This window comes from Triturus cristatus, chromosome 6 (assembly GCF_964204655.1).
Source record: "Triturus cristatus chromosome 6, aTriCri1.1, whole genome shotgun sequence".
In the NCBI taxonomy this organism is placed as follows: domain Eukaryota; kingdom Metazoa; phylum Chordata; class Amphibia; order Caudata; family Salamandridae; genus Triturus; species Triturus cristatus.
In genome coordinates, this window is record NC_140589.1 from 32,564,102 (window position 1) to 32,584,666 (window position 20,565).

General features: G+C 43.2%; 1 protein-coding gene across 1 annotated transcript in view; it reads right to left on the bottom strand.

The window, feature by feature from the left end:
- Positions 1-20,565, bottom strand: part of LOC146813695 (solute carrier family 22 member 7-like) — a 406,693-nt gene that overhangs the window by 301,694 nt on the left and 84,434 nt on the right. The window contains exon 3 of the mRNA XM_085609108.1: positions 12,312-12,415. Coding sequence (XP_085465234.1) covers positions 12,312-12,415 — 104 coding nt within the window. The remainder of the gene's footprint in view (positions 1-12,311; positions 12,416-20,565) is intronic.

The window sequence follows — 20,565 nt, forward strand, 5'->3', positions numbered from 1 at the left end:
CACGAGAAAAAGGTTGGCAGAAAGGCAGGTCATGATTGGTTCAGCAGGAAGCTTGGTGGGAACCCCTTCTTTGGATGCCTCTGCTTCTCCCATTGCAGGAGCAGAAGTATCAGTGGTGGTAGTGGTCTAGTGGCCTTGTCACCACATAGATTGTAATCAGGCAGTTGGACTGCAGAGGAGGCGGTAGTTGAACTGCCAAAAAGGCACGGCACAACAAATCCCGCCGTCATTGTAATAAGGCCCTGAATATTTTGTAACTTAGAACTTTGACAATGTTTAACCAATTTAGAGCTACTACCAAAAATTACCCTTTCCTCCCCATAATCTATATCCCTACCAAATTTCACTTTTACTCTATGTCTTTATAAGCTAGACTCTAGTACACTACATGCTACTTCACTCTACACCACAACTCCAAATACTGCAGCTACCCCTATCTCTTATCTATCAATGTAGTCCTAAAGGGCCTTTTGTGTCAAGGTCTCTTGGTCCACACACACAAGTGGCAACCATTTTTATCAAGAGACTTAGGAGAATGCTGTGTGGAAGAGAATTTGTGGCTCCCCAAAGATTCCAGAAGTTTTCCTCACTGAAATATGTGGAAATGTGTGTTTTTAGTTACATTTTGTGGTTTGCAGGGCATTGTGAGAAAAAACATTGGGGCAGATTTATGTTCCCTGGCGCATCCCTGCAAATCAGCATGGATGCGCCAGGGAAGATGCGTCACGAAAGATTACCCTTGCGCCACAATAGATGCGCCGCATTTACAATGCAGCGCATCGTGGCGCAAGGATAAACAGATGCGTGACGCATCTGATGGCGGAAGGTTGGCGCATTGCTGGAGTTGCGTCGCAAGCGCGACGCAGCTCCAGCAAGGCTCGGGGGTGCCCTATCGTTACAATGCTGCGTCAATCCTTACGCCTGCTTCAAGCAGGCGCAGGGTTTTGACGCAGCATGGCCGGAAAAGTGACTGAGTGAAATCAGAACGCCCCCCTCCTGTGCAGGTACGCCCACATGTGGCGCAAGCTTTACAACGTGACGCAATGGCGGCATAAAAGTGGCGCAAGTCCGTTATAAATTTGCCCCATTGTGTGCGATTTTCGTGAAGCATACCACCCTGGACTCTACCGGATGTCTAGTTTTGAGATGGCAGCCTACCCAGGCTCAAAAAGTACAGCAGTTCACCATTTTGGGAGCTAGCCACACTCTCCTGACCCAAATGTAAAAACAACACCAAAAAAAAATCAAATGTCCTCTCACTTGCCATAGGGATGGGATGCTTTAGTCCACAGGGGAGCGGAACAACTGTTTAGTAGGCTTTAGGAGTGAGGATGGGGTCTGATTTTAAGTTAAGATGGGCCAGACCCACCCCATTATTTGATGAAAAACATATATATTCCTGCCATGCAGTGGGCTTTTTGCCCCCCCAGGAGTAAATTGGAGACACACACCTCCTGATTGTCCCTTTTTTGGTGGGTTTGTAGCCAATGCCAGAGTGTCACAGCTGCAGGACATTGTTTTGCCCCAAAGTCAAAAACCCTGGTGTCTGGTAGATATTTTATCCCTGAGGGCAAGTTTGGGGCAACCTTCCCAAATAGGACAAGCCTCCTATTGGCCCCAGGGGGACAGAAAGACTCTATTGGTCCCACTGGGGTAGGGGTACAACTCGAAGCCAGGGTAGGCCGCCACCATTCCTTTGTTAGTTTTGGCACCATTTTGAAATTCCTGTCTTAAGTGGGCTTTCTGCCACCCATGGGGCCAGATTGGAGATAAATACCCAATCCATCCACCAGGAAGGGCAGAAATCCTATTGGACCCCGGCTGGAGCACATACCATGCCGAAGGAAGGGGTGCTGCCCCCAAATTAATATTGCCTGAATGCAGTCCCTATTGTCCAGTGGGATTTCTGCCCTCAGGGGGAGCAGATTGTGTTAATATCCCCCATCCACCCCCAGGAAGGGCATAAAGGCTGCCTTTTTTTGTGAGACGGGGACATGGCCATGCCCATAGCGGGCAGCCCTGCCCCCTATATTTAACTAAAATGCCGTCATAACTAGTTGGCTTTCTGCCCCCCTGGGGGGAGCTTGGGGGTCATCAGCCCCATCTGCCCCTTGAGGGGCAGAAAAAATGACTGTACTGGTTTGGGGACATGACCATGTCCATGGTGGCATTGTTTTAAAATTAGGGGCAGATGGGGGTAATCACTGCCATTTGGCCCTCATGGGGGCAGACAGACTGTCTGTTCTGTTTTAGGGGTCGTAGAGGTTTGCCCCCAAATTCCTTCAGAAAAAAGCTTTTCATGGCATCTAGTGGGCTTTCTGCCCCTGCATTGGCAGAATTGGATAGTCACAACATCTGGCAAAAGGACTGATGATCCATTTAGTTAGGGTGGGAGAATGGCTACGCCCATGGTGGGCAGTCCCCACCCCATATTATTTTTTGAAAAACGTTTTCCCTGGCCTTAAGTGGGCCTTCTGCCCCTGGGGGCGGTTCCGGGGTAATTATCCCCATGCAACCCCAGAGGCTGCAGAAAGACTGATTCCCCATTTAGCTGGGATGGGGGCATGCCAATGCTCATTATGGGCAGCCCCCACCCTTATATATTTTTAAAGAAAAGCTTTCCCTGGCTTCTAGTGCGCTTTCAGCCCCCAAGGAAGAAGATCCAGGGTAATTACCCATATCTGATAACCCAGGGGATACATAAAGGTTGATTCCCTATTTTGTTGGGTTGGATGCATGGCTATGCCCATAATGGGCAGCCCCACCTCCATTTTGTTTTGCAAAAGTTTTCCCTGGCATCTAATGAGCTATCTGTCCCCCTGGCAGGGGGGCAGATCAAGGGTATTTACCCAAAACACCCCCTGGGTGGGCAGAAAGACTGATGCCCCATTTATTTGGGGGGAGAACATGACCATGCCCATGATATAACCCCCTCGGGAGGGGGGCAGAAAGACTAATGCCCCATTTAGGGCCTTATCACAATACCGTCAGTTTGCCTCTAACCAACAAAGTCTCGGTCTCGGGACCAACCGACCTCCAGTCGTTAGTCCCGACACCAAAATTACAATAGTGCGGTTGCATACTCACATTTCTCTATGAGAGCTTGTTCTGCGGTCATATACAGGCCGTAGCACAAGCTTCCATGGAGAAATTGGAGATTCTGTTAATCCCTGAGGCGCATGGCAGGCTCCTCAAGATGCCTGCCACGTGCTGCAGGGATTAACAGGGCCCCTCTGCCCCCAACTGGAGGCCACAGGGAGAAAGGAGCCCTGCTAGGAACTGACAAACTTGCATTCCAGCAGGCTTTCCATGTAGGTAAGCCAGGCATGGAAAGACTTTCGGAAACCGAGCATTGTAATCCCAACAGCAGTAACGCCATCCAGTGGCATTGCATACCATTCTCTAACTGAGCCTGTCGGAGTCCACGCGGCATGACTAGCCATTTTCAGTTTCAGCCAATACGGCAGTCAGAAATGAAACTGTGACGAGGCTTCAAAAGCAACCGATTGCATTGGGTGGGGGCAGATCAGGTGTAATTTCTCCAGTGGCTCATTTTACTTTTACTTTTTGAGAATTAAGTAAGCACACCCTGCTCATTGAGTGTCATTACAGAAAAAATACAGACAATCAGGCTGTTTCAGGGAAGCAAAAAGGCCTCAGTGGGACCTTTAAAAACCTATGTTGGTTAATGGCTGACACATGCACTGGGGAGGTAGTGCAGGTGTTGCCCAACATCTGCACTTAAAACGTTAAACTACAGTTTATTTTTGTAAACAGTTTTTTTACTTTTTACTTAATGAAATATGCTTTTGGGGTGAAGATGCTGCTTTGTAGGGGGGACCTGGAGAAAGGGATCTTCTGCTGCGAAGAACTGGAGAGAGGTGAGTATGCACCCCAATCCTTCGTCCCCGCCAACCTTTTGGCGGCAGTCCGACAGCCTTGGTCAGCTCGTGGGAAAGCCAACTCGTAATACGGATGGCAGTGTTGTGCCTCCGTACTGCCCTACGGTGACTGCTTTTTGCTGACCACGTCCCTGGCAATCATTGGTGTGCTGGCGATGCCAGTGGTTTGGCAGCAGTCTTCACAAAGCCTATGCACCCAACTCCTTATATGGCGAACGGCTCATCGCCGTTGGAACCCACTGCCCGAGCGACGGTCCACTGACTGTCAAACTTGTAATAAGCCCCATAAACTTTAATTATATATTTAAATGTTTTAAACATTATTTTATATTTGTATAACATGTTTTTACAGATGTTTTGATTCTTAAACAATGTACAACACTGTTTATTATACCAATTTTTTTTTTTACTATGTTATATACATTTCAGCATTGCAATTATTGTTTTGCACATACAATTTAAACTTTGGATTCGTTGATCGCTATGGATGTTTAGTTTAGTTTATATTTCTATAAAGATGCCATTTCTTTTCCTGTTTATAAATGATTTTAAGTATTTTTCTCTAGTATGAGTTTCGAGCTGGTAGAGTCAAAGGGGGTTCGGTGTGTCATCTCTTCAGGTAAGACTTTTTTAAGTTTACTTATAAAATGAGTGGTAGTATTTAATATTAAGTGCATTCTAGTGTAGTTAGTAGTGTTTTGGATGTAGGTAGCATTATTTTGTGCACTGTCTACTATATAGTTGTTGATTTGGTGTAATGTTGTGTTTGGATTGCATGTCATTTCAAATGTAATAGAAGTGCTTCTATGTTGTAGGTTTCTGTGCTTATTTAGTGTTGGTTTGGTCTTAGTTAGTGTTTTAATAGGTTTCAATGGTTTTCAGGATTTTTTCCCGAAGTTTCCATTTTAAAATAGATTTATTGTATTGCAATGTATGAGAAACTGTCATTATCTCTATGCTATATAATCTTTCCATTTAAATTATGTGTGGTTCCATTGGATGTATTGTGTTTCTCTGCTTTTAGTTTAGAGAAGACATTTGTTTTTGGTGTTTTTGTATTGGTTTTGATTGCAGACATATTATATTATATCTTCTTTTTAAAACAATGTTTTTGGCTTATTTTTTGATTCATATATTTTTCAGGATTTTTGCAAATTTCACAATTTCATAAAGGTCGATTTTTTTAATGCAGTTAATTTTTATGATTTGATATTCGGTTCATTGATGCATTTTTGGGGTGACTAACATTAGTGAATTTATGCTGTAGTGAAGCCTACTACTACTGAATTGTACGTATTATTGAAAAAGAAATTAATTTGTGGGTGGGAGGGTTTTATATGTACAGTTTATTGATTCTATACTTACATTTAGTGTGTTTGGATTATGATGTTTTTAATGTATTATGTGCATTTTTTCTGTTGGTGCTACGCAATGATGTGTCCATTCCAATTACCCTTTCACCCTATGTGAAAGGGGCTTCCTTTCCTCCTCCGAGTACAAGATTCGTAAACCAGAGCAGCATCATAGTCCAGACATCAAGGCTTTTATCTTGGAGTCCTGGGCAAGCTCATGGTGATCAGAAAAAGCCATGTTGTTCCTGCACATTCCCCCACGTGGCAGTGGGTATTTCTCCACGCCTCTGATCTGTAAACATAGTTGGCCTCTGAAAGCATTCTGGGGCATATTAACAAGGAACAAGGAAAATTAAAGCCAAAAAAGCGGAGATAAAGCCCTTGTTAATAAGCCCCTCTATTGATACCTTGCGGTTGGCTCTGCCTCATTCTGTTCTTGCTCTCAACACCGAGACCCAACACTTTTCCAATGCCAGATTGTCCTGACACACGGTGCTTTTATTCTCTGCTCCTCATATCACCCTAGTCCACTGCCCCAGTGTAAACCATGCTTCTCTAATGCTCCCCGCCAAGGAGGGGGGCCCCCATGATTGCCTGGTAGTAACTGAATATTTGACAAACCCCAAAATGTATCCTTCAAATACTCACCTATACTCAATTGTAAATTAATCTACATTGTATTCATATTTTGGAATTAATTCTTGAAATAATTCTTATTATGCAAATCGTATACCTTTTTAACCAACTGTGCTTATGATTAAGCATCATTTAACACGTTTGCAGAAATAAAGACATGTTTTGCTTGGTACACAAAATAATGCCACTTCGCTGTAAAGTTTTACCGCAAACTGGCCATTCGCATTCGAAATTTAACACACACACTTAGGAACAGCATAACAGTGGCTTTGTTTCTTATTGCTATTTTCTTGTGCAAAATGTGCAAAATGTGTCCTCTCATAAAAACTGACAGAGGTCACACTAAACTACAGAGCTAAATGACAGACTTGCACTGTAAATACAAGGGAACAGGAAATTGTTTTTCATTTTTGCTTAAAGATCTACCATATCGTGTGCATTATTGCACACTGAAGTGCATTTTAAATGTACTGCAATTTTGCATTTCGGCGTTGCACACTGCACATTTAGCCTGGCTGCGTGAGTAAGCATGGCCTTGATTTGAAGTTGGCATAGAAAAGTGAGAATCTGTAGCTTTAGTGGTCAACTTTTAACAGTACCCGCCTCTATCATAGTTTTATATTTGAACATGTTTTCTAGCCTCTGTGCGCTGCATGATAGAAAATGTATAAAATAACGTAAAAATGTAGTGACTTTAGTACTCTGGGCTTCAATGGCTTTGGCTCGTAGATGTGCTCCATTGAAATTGCAAATTAACACTAAGGCCCTCCTTGCCATGCCGGTCAGACGAGCAAAATAGATTCGGCATCAGGACCCCCTGATAAGTAGGCAGCGGCCCCAACCTCCAAATTATGATCGGACCGCGGTGTAGGCAGTTGGAAACATGCAGGCTCCTTCAGCACATTGAAAGCGTCGGTCGGTCCCTTCACCTGCTGTCTCTGACCGCCGCACATCATACTGAAGGAGTCGGACCGCGGAACCACATGTCCGATGGACTGCCACTGACAGGCCGCCGATGGCCGTCTGTCCGACATCATAATCGGGCCCTTAAAGTATTTTTAGTGCTTGCTATGTTTTTGCATTTAACATGTATTTGTCTTCAGCTGACTTTTCTTCTACACATCCGTAGGTTGGTGTGCCGTGAGTACTTAACTTGCAAATCCGCAGCGCAAGTCTAAGACTGAGGCAGAAAGGATGTGAAAGGAGAAGCAGCCAGAAACCCATACAAGCATTTGCAATGCATCGGTCTCGCCTTTGGGGACTTATATGCATTTAGCTATGTAGCACATTAGCCTGGTTGCTGAAACATCTATTGTTTAATATGGAGGGAAAGAAAGCACCAAACTGCGTGACACGCTCGAACTCGAACTGAAGCAATTAGAACACTTTACATGTGCACCAGTTACATTACACAGGGACACACTCGTTTTGGTAGGTACACGGGAGCTAAAGGAATTTGCCCAGAATCACAGCACGCTAAACTCGAACCTAGTTCCCCAAGTCCAATCACGCAGCTCGCCTCTTAAGCCACATCCACTCTCAACTGGCCGTATTCCCTGCTTCTTCTTTTAAAGGAGCCTACGGGCGCTGGCAGAAGCAAAAAAAATAAAAATGAAAAAAAAAACACCTCTGCTGTTCCAGCACCGGACTATAACATTTCCCCACCAAGCCTCCCTCTGAGTTGCCTTTGTAGCATTATCAATATCTCTAATGCTTACAAATGCGAGACCGATTGGGTGGAGGAGCGAGCGAAGAGAGAGACACGAGAAAGAAAGCAAAACCAGCGCGGTGCTCGTGAAAGGGCACCGTGCTGAAACTAGATTGTGATCCTGCTATATTTATTTGCAGACAGTACATGGACCGAAAAATTAACACGAAGCACTTCACAGCACTAACGCTGCTCTTCTGTGGGAGGACTGTCAGTCTTACTTGTTTGCAGCCGGAGGGTCTGGACGACCAAACCTTGTGCGCATTCTTTTGATTTTAAGCATGCGCCCAAACAAGGGGAGCTGCAAACCGGGGTGTGATTTGGAGGCAGCAAAGCTCACGGCCATGTTTGAATGTAATGTGAGTTGATACCAGAATGCCTCGGATGCTTTAACAATTTAAAAGTGAAGGAATGTGCTGCGCTTAATAATTAAAAGTGAAGGCAGCTGTGACACTTAGAAATAAAAGTGATGGTGAGATAAGTGAACGCGGCCGTCGCGTTTAGATGTAGAAATGAAGGCGGGCTCAGACTTAGTATTTTAAACTAAAGGCTGCCCTCACACTCAGTATTTAAAAGTGAAAGCGGGTGCCATGAGGAATATTTTAAATTTACAAATCACCAGGTGCCCAGTGCCTTTTAACCATGCTGCCTGTACACAGAGCGCACTGTAGCAGCAGCAGCTTTCACAAGAGGAATAAGCCCAATCCCCTTTAAAACAAAGCCCAAAACTAACTACTATCCTACCAAAAAGAAGCCCAAATGACAATCGACTGCGAAGTAGTACTCAGGAAACATGCAGTAAAGGGGCCAATAGCCGTGGAAGGAGACGTGGCCATCATAAGGCGGGACTAGCAGCCTCTAAACTAATCAGAAATCAGCATTTAGAAAGTAAAAAGCCACAAGCCAATGAAAAAGTGGGCTGGGGAGTGGGCGGGGCTTCCCTCACCTATAGTGTATACTGCATGCCTCGCAAAGCGAGCAGCGCATGCGCTGCACCGCTAGACGAGACCTAAAAAGGCAGGAAATGTACACTGGTCTCCCAAAAGAAAGTGCTATACCTTAAGTTCATTGTGAACTAGCAACTTGACGCTCAAGAGTTTACCATGTTGAGAGAATGAGGGGAACTAACTTCTGATAACTCGGCTTGGGTGGAAGACACACATAACTTGGACAGTACCAAACAAATGAAATCTTAACTGTTCGCGGAAGTAAAAAATTAATGGGATGTCGAATGCACAATGTGCCACAACACTGCCATGCCCCTCGGCAAATAACAGCCCACCCTCACACTATTATCTGATTTCGGATATGTTTGTTACTATACAGATATAATTTACCTGATGGTAAAATCAGCGATCCCCTCCATCTTCTCCCTGACAAAAAGTATTTACTTTTGAACTCCCCAGAGGTTCTGGGGCTCTCCACGTCACTCTATGTCATCCTTCTTCCGCCGTCGCCTCCTGGCTTTGCAATTAAATAATCAAACAGCTCACTGGCCGAGCAGCATCTCTCAGCCAATCCGGACGCTGCTCCCTTGCTGTTACACAGCGAGCAAGCAGTGCCAGAATTGGCTTGAGCAGGCCATCTCACCACTCATTAGGATATCAGGGGTTGCGGATTTGATCAACCCCCAACCCCTAATGTGCAGATGGAGAGAGGCCTCTAGTGTGCAAGTCGGGTTGGCTGGAGAAAGGTAGCCATCGAACCTGACAAGCGCACTTTGGGCCTAGGTGCCTTGTGCTCACGCGCTCCAGTAGTGGTGTGAGTTGTCAATCAAAATTCAGAATCCACCCACTTCACAGCCGGGTGACACCCGCGGCTAAAGGCGGACTGCTGCAGGCCAATGAAAATGAAATGCATGCAGTCAATGTTTTAAAATATAACTTAATGTATATATGGACATAAAAGGGGAGCCGAGGGGGTGGTAAAATATGAGTGGGTCAATGTCCCAATGCTCAAATGTAGGAACCATCCCTGGCTATATCTGCTGTTCTTCCTGTGCTCCTGGAGACTGGCTGTGATTCTGTGATCACACAGATCTCGAAGTCTGGGGAGGGATTCACCAGGGCTCAGTAACAATGGGCCTCAAGCCTTACTAGCCTCTCTCACGTTGCACTACCTGGGTTTGAATTGGGGGTACTCATAGATTTTGTTATACCACTATATTCCTACTACATCGAACTCATTCAGAAATCTCTCAGTGGAGGTGCAAGTGCCCTAAATTATTAAATGGCCATGGAGCTGCGCAAATGTGTTTGCTTCTATTTAACCATCTTAGCCACTCGTCTGCACAGATGTGGCTTGAAAATAATAACTAATTTATACAGTGCCAGACTGGACGAAATATGACATTTATGGAAACATAGCCACTGATGATTAGTCCTCTTTTTAGGTCGAGCCTAGCGCAGCGCGCATGCGTTGCTCTAGGAGAACGACTTCTTGCAATCGCTCTGGACTTTTCACATGCTCGTGCGTGTGTTTTTTTTCTATTGGTCTTTGCATGCATCTTTCTAAAAAAGACAGCATGCAATCGGACAAAGGCGGGTGCATGTCCAACCTTTCCCAGAAAATGTTTCCGCCCACGGCATATGTCTTGCGGTTACGAGCAGGGGCGCCACCTGTTTTTCTTAGTGCATTCGCGCACCACTCGCGTCTTGTTTCCTTTTGAACTGCACCGCTGTAGGGTGGCATCTGTTTTTCATTAGCGGGTTTGCGCACCACTCGCATGCTTGTTTCCTTTTGAACTGCACCATTGTAGTTTTAAAAAGCAGAGCAACCCTACGCTGCTTTATATTAACACAAGTACATTTCCACAGCCTACGGGCGCCATCTGTTTTTTACTAGCACGTTCGCGCAACACTCGTGTGCTTGTTTCCTTTTGAACTGCACCGCTGTAGTTTTACAAAACAGAGCAACCCTATGCTGCTGTACATTAACACAAGTACATTTCCACAGCCTACCTTGAGTCAACATGATAATGCTTTCTGATCTGCGGCCAAACTGACTTCCCATGCGCCGAGCCTGATCCCCTTTTTTATGTGGAGACTGAGAGAAAATGTCCCCCTTCACAGAGCCTTTTCTTTTTCCGTAGCAGCAGGCTGTGAAGCACCTGGCTCTGGGGGGATTGGAGAAGAAAGGAATGCAAAACAACCAAAGCGCGCCAAACGCGAGCTCTTGAAACAGCCCTACTGTGCATGGACACCTGCCCTCGCTCCGACTGCGCGTGTCCAGCATGAATCATGAATGTGCGGGCCCATGGACGGGTTGATGCACGGAGCATGTTTGCAGCTCTGAAAGGAAAACCGGCATTCCCTGAAAAGAAGCCTGGTGCATAACTGTTGTTTCATCTCTCCACATATTCGCTGGACACGCGGTGGTTTTGCTCACGACGCAGAGCGCTACAATTTTGCTACAATGCGTGTCTTACAGAAGTCTCACTCTCAAAGGGGTAGAATGTGACATTCACATTTCCAGCGTTTAGCAATACTACCCAGGCGCTATATTGGTGTGGTATACTTCTGCGCTTGTGTATACTGAAGCAACACAACTAGCATGCATTCTCGTAGCCACGTAATGAAAGGATGGCCGCCCATTCTTAGAAATGCCAAGCGTGCACCCAAGCTAAGAATGAGGAATATTAAGTAGGCCTATGCTTGTAGGGTGCGTTGCTTTCACAACCGCAAAGCCGGGCTTCCTTGATATGCTGCAGTCTGACTTTATAGACTAAATGGGGCACTGTGCGCATCCTCTGATAACAGGGATTGTTTGGCAGGAACATTTTCTAAGGTCACTGTCAATTTCGGCAGTATTTTATTTAGCAGTATGTCTATATTTTGAGACATACCATATAAAATGTGTATTACTGTCCATTTATGCCATTGTGGGTTTCTGGTGTCAAAATAACCCATGAGGCCGAAAGCCGAGTGGTTTGTAAATGTCAGCAAAACTCCAAGATGGCTTTTTTTATATATCAAATATTCGTTTTAATGCAGCTGGCACGAGAAAAGGTGTTTTCACAAGTAAGGTTTTTATTTAAAAAAACAATTAGTTAAAAACGGAACAATGCCGTTTGGTCATCCAGTTACTCAAGCTATCTTTGTTTCATTCCACACTGGTTCATGACAGCATTGTATAGCTATTTAATCACTAGTGGCACAGCACCCAGAATAATGTGTTGCATGGCTAAACACTTATAAGGTCCCAAGGGCGAGAACTATTGGCAATGCCAGTGCTTGTTTGATCTTTGTTGTTGGTACATAAGTGAGCAAGAACTAAGGCTTCTCCATTACTTGGACTTGCTTCTCCTACCTCACACCAGATCTTGAATGTGTTTTAGGCTTCCAAAAATGTGACAGTTTATATAACTTAACAGATCCCCAAGATTCTGGAGTGTAATTCTGATTGGGTTTACCTGATCCTGTAAATGAACAGTTATTTGAGTGAACCTGCATCACTAATAGCGTGCTGAAAGGTTAGCAGGGAGTTAGAGCACCTGGCCACTTGTTGAACACCTCTCCTGAAATGCTCCTCAGTTGCACTCCAACAGGCAGACAGCTGCTTTCTGCATCCCTGCAAAACACCTAGAAAGACAGAGAGACCTGTGGAAACACTGCCTGCTGTGCACAACTCTACTGCAATCAGTATCAGGAAGAGTCTACCACATGTAGGAGAATTCAAATACATTCTGGAAATAAAGAACATGCAATACTGTACCTGTCACCAAGGTAACCAATCAAAACAGCTCCCACGGTGACCCCAATGAAGAAAAAGGTGGCTGAGGCCTTATTGAGCCACTTATTCTCGCACACGAGGTCCCACTGGAAGAGAAAGGAGCCAGGGTCAGAGATGGATTCCTCTTCTCCAGTTGATTCCCTCTGAGACTGTTTCATATACATTAGAGAGCTATAGTATCCTCTGCATGTCTTCAGGAAGCAGACATTCCAGGGTCTCAGACACTGAAGCAGAAGAGCCCTGGTACCACCTTTCCTTTGTAAAGCTGTTCACCGAGAGGATATATTGGTTTTACGAACACTCCTGTGGTATCTGTCAGGTATCTTTTGCTAATTTTTAGATTATAAAATTCATCAAATTCACAGACTAAACAGGCAAGTGTTCTACTGGCATTTGATGCTTGGGGTTACCAATCTTCACATCATACTCATAGATGCAGATCTCATAGAGCGGAAAATTCCTCTTAGGATTGTTTTTGTGCAGGAAGGTGCCCCTGGTGCCAGGGTGCCTACGTTGCTCTCTAGCTCCCTCCCTTCGCTGCCTCATTTGAGGCTGCCTAGCGCCAACGCAGGCCCCTTGAATCATGGTGCAATGGTACCTGCATTTCAAGCAGGGTTGTTTTTGTGCAGGATGGTGCCCCTGGTGCCAGGGTGCCTACGTTGCTCTCTAGCTCCCTCCCTTCACTGCCTCACGTGAGGCTACCTAGCGCCAACGCAGGCACCTTGCATCATGGTGCAATGGTACCTGCATTTCAAGCAGGGTTGTTTTTGTGCGGGAAGGTGCCCCTGGTGCCAGGGTGCCTACGTTGCTCTCTAGCTCCCTCCCTTCACTGCCTCACTTGAGGCTGCCTAGCGCCAACGCAGGCCCCTTGCATCATGGTGCAATGGTACCTGCATTTCAAGCAGGGTTCTTTTTGTGCAGGAAGGTACCCCTGGTGCCAGGGTGCCTACGTTGCTCTCTAGCTCCCTCCCTTCACTGCCTCACTTGAGGCTGCCTAGCGCCAACGCAGGCACCTTGCATCATGGTGCAATGGTACCTGCATTTCAAGCAGGGTTCTTTTTGTGCAGGAAGGTGCCCCTGGTGCCAGGGTGCCTACGTTGCTCTCTAGCTCCCTCCCTTCACTGCCTCACTTGAGGCTGCCTAGCGCCAACGCAGGCCCCTTGAATCATGGTGCAATGGTACCTGCATTTCAAGCAGGGTTCTTTTTGTGTGGGAAGGAATGCCACATAAATTTAGCAATTACTTCTTATGCTGTATCTGAGTTGCTACCCCTCTACCGCACCCTGGAGTAGTCCTTTTCTGCTTGCTATCACTACCTTTGGTGAGTGAAGTGTACAAAAAAGTAACTTTACTGTTGAATTAGCCTGAAAAGAATCTTATGCCTCCCAAGCTCATTATACTTTTAGTGACATATCTGTAAACATTAGGAGGTCAATTCACAAAGGTCAACTTACACCTTTCTGTAAGTTTACTATGTTTGTATTCACAATCTACAATTTTAATGATACTAATAGTAATTTTATGACTGTGGAGGCTCCACATATGAGAACACCTTGAAATACATGAGTTCAGGATGTGCGATGTACAAACCCCTCTCTTGTACTTTATTTAAAAGTGTTATGATGGCCCATAAATGATAACAACCTAGGCCACATTGTGGTGGGTTGTGACAATTGACTTGCCTCTTTGTTTGCTAATGTTCTTGCTGTAAGCAATGCGATCAGGACTGCAGGAATGTTTCTAAGTTCATGTTTGAAAACTATCACTTCTAATAAATGCAACTCAATGCAGTGATCTACATCACAATTAACTGCAAATGATGCATACATTAGGGGCCTGGGCTCAAGTACTAGGATGTTCAGTCAACCTTCTTTCATCCTGAAATTCACATCATTCACGTGAGGAATAGGAACACACTTAGTAGTGATAGGGGGGTCACATAAGCAGCCTCCGACGCATTGACTGTGGGCCTGAAGCTTTCCATATGAATATAAATGTTCACTGTGTACCTGTGTGTATGTACAACATGTATGCGGAAGAGTACCCTTTCTGCCAACATATAAATCGCCCCCCCCCCCAAAGGGGCAGATTTACAAGCCCCTTGCGCCACTTTTGCGTCACTTTTCCCATGTTAAAAGTGACGCAAAAGTGGCGCAAGGGCCTTGTAAGTCTGCCCCAAAGTCTTTACTATTGACAACCACAACCACGGCATTTGGTTTCAATCTCTAAGGTTGTGCTTCTCCAGACTGAGCACTCTACACAAAACATGCATGAAATGTGGCTCCCAAACCTTGTAACCCTAACTTTCTCATGTAACTTTTCTTGTACATTGATTTACACAATTTTTTGAATCATTGTCTCGTGATGTGAAGTGTTCTGACACCCTATATTGGTATGAATAGCAACATAAACTAAAATAAATAAAAAATACTAAGTGCTATTTAAATTGCTAATAATGTAAATAATCTTTCAGACAGATACATTTGTAATTCTTTCCGTGCATGCAGGCATCTTGCATGTAGGGGTTTATCTAAGTCAAAAGCCTACATCCAAATCATAATTTCTCTTAAGTACTGGTGAAATGAGAACAATCGCAGTGCTTTCTTTTCCCACGATTGTATTGGCATCCAGGTGCTAGGCCAGAGGTAGCTCCAAGCCAAGATAAGACTTCAATCAAAGGAGAGCTGATGGCCCTTTAATTGAGGCATTTGTGTAGGGCCCAGCTAGAAGTGACATTAAGAATCCTCGGAACAGAAAGCAGACAATGTGCAGGCCTGTTTTGTCCCTGTGTTATCAGACCACAGCCTGACAGCATATTTCACTGGGTCCGGGCAGATCCTAGTAGCCTAGTGCCAGCAGAACACCATGCCTCCCCCATACCCTCTCTGTCACACTAAATATATTACACACCTCTTCATCCCTCACTTTTTGCTGTTGTAGGCTCTAAAAATCACAAGGGTGAGTGAATTCCGTAGGCACCTTAAATGTGGCACAGTACTACAGGAATACTTCTGCAATGTAAGCACTATAAATAACTGCTCCCTTTTGTAAATAATGGAACACAGTTTTGGATTCAAACATAGCAAGCATGGAAAGCTACCCCAGTGTGAGAACCAGCCCCTTAAACACCCCACAAAGACAAGGCTGCAGTCTTTCAAATGTATAACCAGTTCAAAGACAAACACATTCACTCCTTTCTGTAGGTTCCCACAAGACCTTTATCTCCCCATAATGGTAACCATGCTGTGGATCCGGGGTCCTCATAGCTCTGCAGCATTTGTTCATCAGCACAACCTCTGCCTCACTCCTGTCCCACTATCAATGTCCGCCCAGCCAAGCCTTGCGTACCTCCCTCCCATCAGCATATTATCTTGGAGCCATTCCTCTGCAAATTCACAATACATAATCGCTCTCACTCATCCATGATCTGAGCAACTCTCATGCACTCTCACTAACAACCACATGTGGCTGGAATGGTTTCCTTTAGAACACAAGATCTAATCCCAATACCCAAAAATCCATAATTTCTGGTTTAACAAGTAACCTTAGGTTCCAGATCAGCGAGCTGCCCAGCGAAAACTGCATCAAAAGCTTGTACGGGGAGTGAGCGCCATAAAAACACAAGTCCAATCCAATACAATATTTTAACATAACATTCATGCTGCATGTCTTGCACAATGGCAGAACTGAGACGCAAAGCACCAACACTGATGTTCACCCATAGCCCAGCCAACATAACCCATAGTTCACTTCCTCTAGCTTGACTAAGTATTTTTCTAGCCCTTCAACTTCACTTTTGGCATTGTAAGGGCCAACTTTGAGTGGATTTCAATCCTGCACCAAGTGAGATTCCGTACAAGCTGCAGGCCCTACTTCCACCATTTCAAGCACAGTATATGCCTGCTGTTATCAATAAACATCAGAAGCGGAGAAACCTAAGCTGGGCATCCCAGATCGAAGCCCACAGCCCTTCGACCATGCTGGGCCAAGGATAGCTGAAACCATTTCACAGGTGAACACATCCAAAACTGGACAAAACACACAGAAAACGGATCACTGACATAATATCGACTACAAAAATATAGACTTACAAAAATATCGATGCCAAAATATAGAATACCAAAATATCGAAGTCCTATCTCCAAACAGGAAATTACAAAAATATCGAATCCAAAATATCGTTGTAAATAATATAGTTAGTCAAAATATCGAATTTTTTAAATGTTTTAAAAGTAATGTTAAATTAATGAAATAATACATATAATTAACTGACACATACTTAAAAATACTTAAATAACAGTAAAATTAATGAATAATTAAAGTAAGTAAAAAAAAAAATTAATACATATATCTTAACGTGATATTAATTAAAAATATTCAATATTTTCTGCGTAGGATAGCGGGCGCGTAAAATTTACTATTACCACTCCAGTAAGTGCAATAGTAGGGAAAGCGTTGGATAGCGGGAGGGTAAAAATTACTATTCCCACTCCAGAGAATGCAACAGTAGGGAAAGCGTTGGATAGCGGGAGGGTAAAAATTACTATTCCCACTCCAGAGAGTGCAATAATAGGGAAAACATTGGATAGCGTAGGGGTAAAAATTACTATTCCCACTCCAGAGAGTGCAACAGTAGGGAAAGCGTTAGATAGCGGGAGGGTAACATTTACTTTTCCCACTCCAGTGAGTGCAACAGTAGGGAAAGCGTTGGATAGCGTAGGGGTAAAAATTACTATTCTCACTCCAGAGAGTGCAACAGTAGGGAAAGCGTTGGATAGCGGGAGTGTCAAATTTACTATTCCCACACCAGTGACTGCAACAGTAGGGAAAGCGTTGGATAGCGGTAGGGTAAAAATTACTATTCCCACTCCAGAGAGTGCAACAGTAGGGAAAGCATTGGATAGCGTAGGGGTAAAAATTACTATTCCCACTCCAGAGAGTGCAACAGTAGGGAAAGCGTTGGATAGGGGGAGGGTCAAATTTACTATTCCCACTCCAGTGACTGCAACAGTAGGGAAAGCGTTGCATAGCGGGAGGGTAAAAATTACTATTCCCACTCCATAGAATGCAACAGTAGGGCAAGCGTTGGATAGCGGGAGGGAAAAAATTACTATTCCCACTCCAGAGAGTGCAATAATAGGGAAAGCGTTGGATAGCGTAGGGGTAAAAATTACTATTCCCTCTCCAGAGAGTGCAACAGTAGGGAAAGTGTTGGATAGCGGGAGAGTAAAATTTACTATTCCCACTCCAGTGAGTGCAACAGTAGGGAAAGCGTTGGATAGCGTAGGGGTAAAAATTACTATTCCAACTCCAGTGAGTGCAACAGTAGGGAAAGCGTTGGATAGTGGAAGGGTAAATATTACTATTCCCACACCAAACACTGCAACAGTAGGGAAACCATTGGAAAGAGTAGGGATAAAAATTACTAATCCCACTCCAGAGAGTGCAACAGTAGGGAAAGCGTTGGATAGCGTAGGGATAAAAATTACTATTCCCACTCCTGAGAGTGCAACAGTAGGGAAAGCGTTGGATAGCGGGAGTTCAAAATTTACTATTCCCACTCCAGTGATTACAACAGTAGAGAAAACGTCAAATGGCGTAGGGTTAAAAATTACTTTTCCCACTCCAAAGAGTGCAACAGTAGGGAAAGCGTTGGATAGCGTAGGGATAAAAATTACTATTCCCACTCCAGAGAGTGCAACAGTAGAGAAAGCGTTGGATAGCGGGAGAGTAAAATTTACTATTCCCACTCCAGTGAGTGCAACAGTAGGGAAAGCATTGGATAGCGTAGGGGTAAAAATTACTATTCCCACTCCAGAGAGCGTAGGGATAAAAATTACTATTCCCACTCCAGAGAGCGCAACAGTAGGGAAAGCGTTGGATAGCGTAGGGGTAAACATTACTATTCCCACTCCAGAGAGTGCAACAGTAGGGAAAGGGTTGGATAGCGGGAGGGTCAAATTTACTATTCCCACTCCAGTGAGTGCAACACTAGAGAAAGCGCTGGATAGCGGTAGGGTAAAAATTACTATTCCCACTCCAGAGAATGCAACAGTAGGGAAAGCGTTGGATAGCGGGAGGGTAAAAATTACTATTCACACTCCAGAGAGTGCAATAATAGGGAAAGCATTGGATATCGTAGGGGTGAAAATTACTATTCCCACTCAAGTAAGTGCAATAGTAGAGAAAATAATAAATGTATTTTTTTTTTAAATTAATTAATTATTAATACAAAAACAAGTATTACAATTAATTACCAATCACACAAGAATTGATTATTTATAAATACCAATACATTTTTGTTTAATTAATTAACTATAAATAATTAATTAACAAACAATTGTTTTTCAATAACAAACATTAATAAATGCAAATAATACCAATTAATAATTAATTTATAATATATTAATTAAGGATATACACAAATTATTTAAATAATTATTTTTTTCCAATTATATTACTTCCCACCATATTCCGCTATACACACAATACCCGCTACAAATATTAATTGAATACAATTAACATAATTATCAATTAAACTATTAATACAAATTAATTACCAATTAATACTAATTATTTACCAATTAATAATTAATCAACAACCAATTAATTTGCAATACCAATTAATAATTAACTAATAACAATTAAATTACTTCCCACCCTATTCCCCTATAAACCCACAACCCGCTACAGAAGTAAAGCGCAAAATTAAATTAAAGATATATTAATTAACAATATACACAAATAAATTAAATAATTATTTATTTACAATTATATTACTTCCCACCATATTCCCATATAAACACACTGCCCGCTACAAATATTAAATGAATACAATTAACATAATTATCAATTAAACAATTATTACAAATTAATTACCAATTAATACTAATTATTTACCAATTAATAGTTCATCAACAACCAATTAATTTTCAATACCAATTAATAATTAACTAATAACAATTAAATTACTTCCCACCCTATTCCCCTATAAACCCACAACCCGCTACAGAAGTAAAACGCAAAATTAAATTAAAAATAATTAATAATTCCTATAAATTATTATTTAATAATCTATAATTAAATTACTTCCCACCCTATTCCCCTATAAACCCACAACCCGCTACAGAAGTAAAACGCAAAATTAAATTAAAAATAATTAATAATTCCTATAAATTATTATTTAATGTACTATAATTAAATTACTTCCCACCCTACTCCCCTATAAACCCACAATCCGCTACGGAATTAAATTACAAAAAAATAAAAAAACATAAAATTCATTAATTTAAAAATATTCTAACATACATTCCAATATTAATACATACTTTTAACACATATACTAACACTTAAAACACTATAAAAAATTCGATATTTTTAACAACTATATTATGACTGTCGATATTACTTACTTCTATATTATTGCAATCGATATTTCTTACCTGTTTTTCGATATTCTTCACCACTATATTTTTGCAAGTCGATATTCTGTCCATTCGATATTAAAAACTCGATATTCTGGCTACTCGATATTTTTTTTCCGATATTATGTCTAGTTACCACAGAAAACAACTCCCCTCCCCACAAGGCCTCAAGTTGCATCACAGGCCATGCCTTTAACTATCAACTCACTCCGTGTATTTGGCAAAGCGCTTCCTGCAGCCCTTCTGCCCTTCTATGCTCAATACATACAACTGTTATTTACAGTGCTTAACACAGCAGATATTAGGCATGAAGCACTAAAATGTACACCCACGCCCCATCAGCGCCACAAGATGAATGTGACTCATCTCTTCCTCCATCTTAACACACCGGAAACATCCCTATTCACCCAAAGCCTCACACAAACTCCCAAACCCCATAACCAAACTGTGAAGTAAACCCCTAAGATACTCAGGGCCTCATTTATTGGGATTTGATGTAGGGCAGCACAGTAAGTCCCCTTGCTGTGCTGCTCTACATAAAAGTGATAGTGCAGGAATGCACCGTATTTATCCAATGCAGTGCGTTCATGTCCTTCTCCCCACGCTGGTGCCGTTTCAGCAGCCTAGCCCCAACACAGGCGTGGTGCAAAGGTGCATGTGTTGTTGGCAGGATTGTTTTTGTGCAGTGAGGTGTAATCCTGGGAGGCTTTTTCCTCTTTCATTAGGTGCTGCAGCACACATGGAAAGAGGAAAATATAGGTGAATTTCAGTTATTTTTCCTCGTTGCTGCTCCCATGGGAGGCATAACGTTT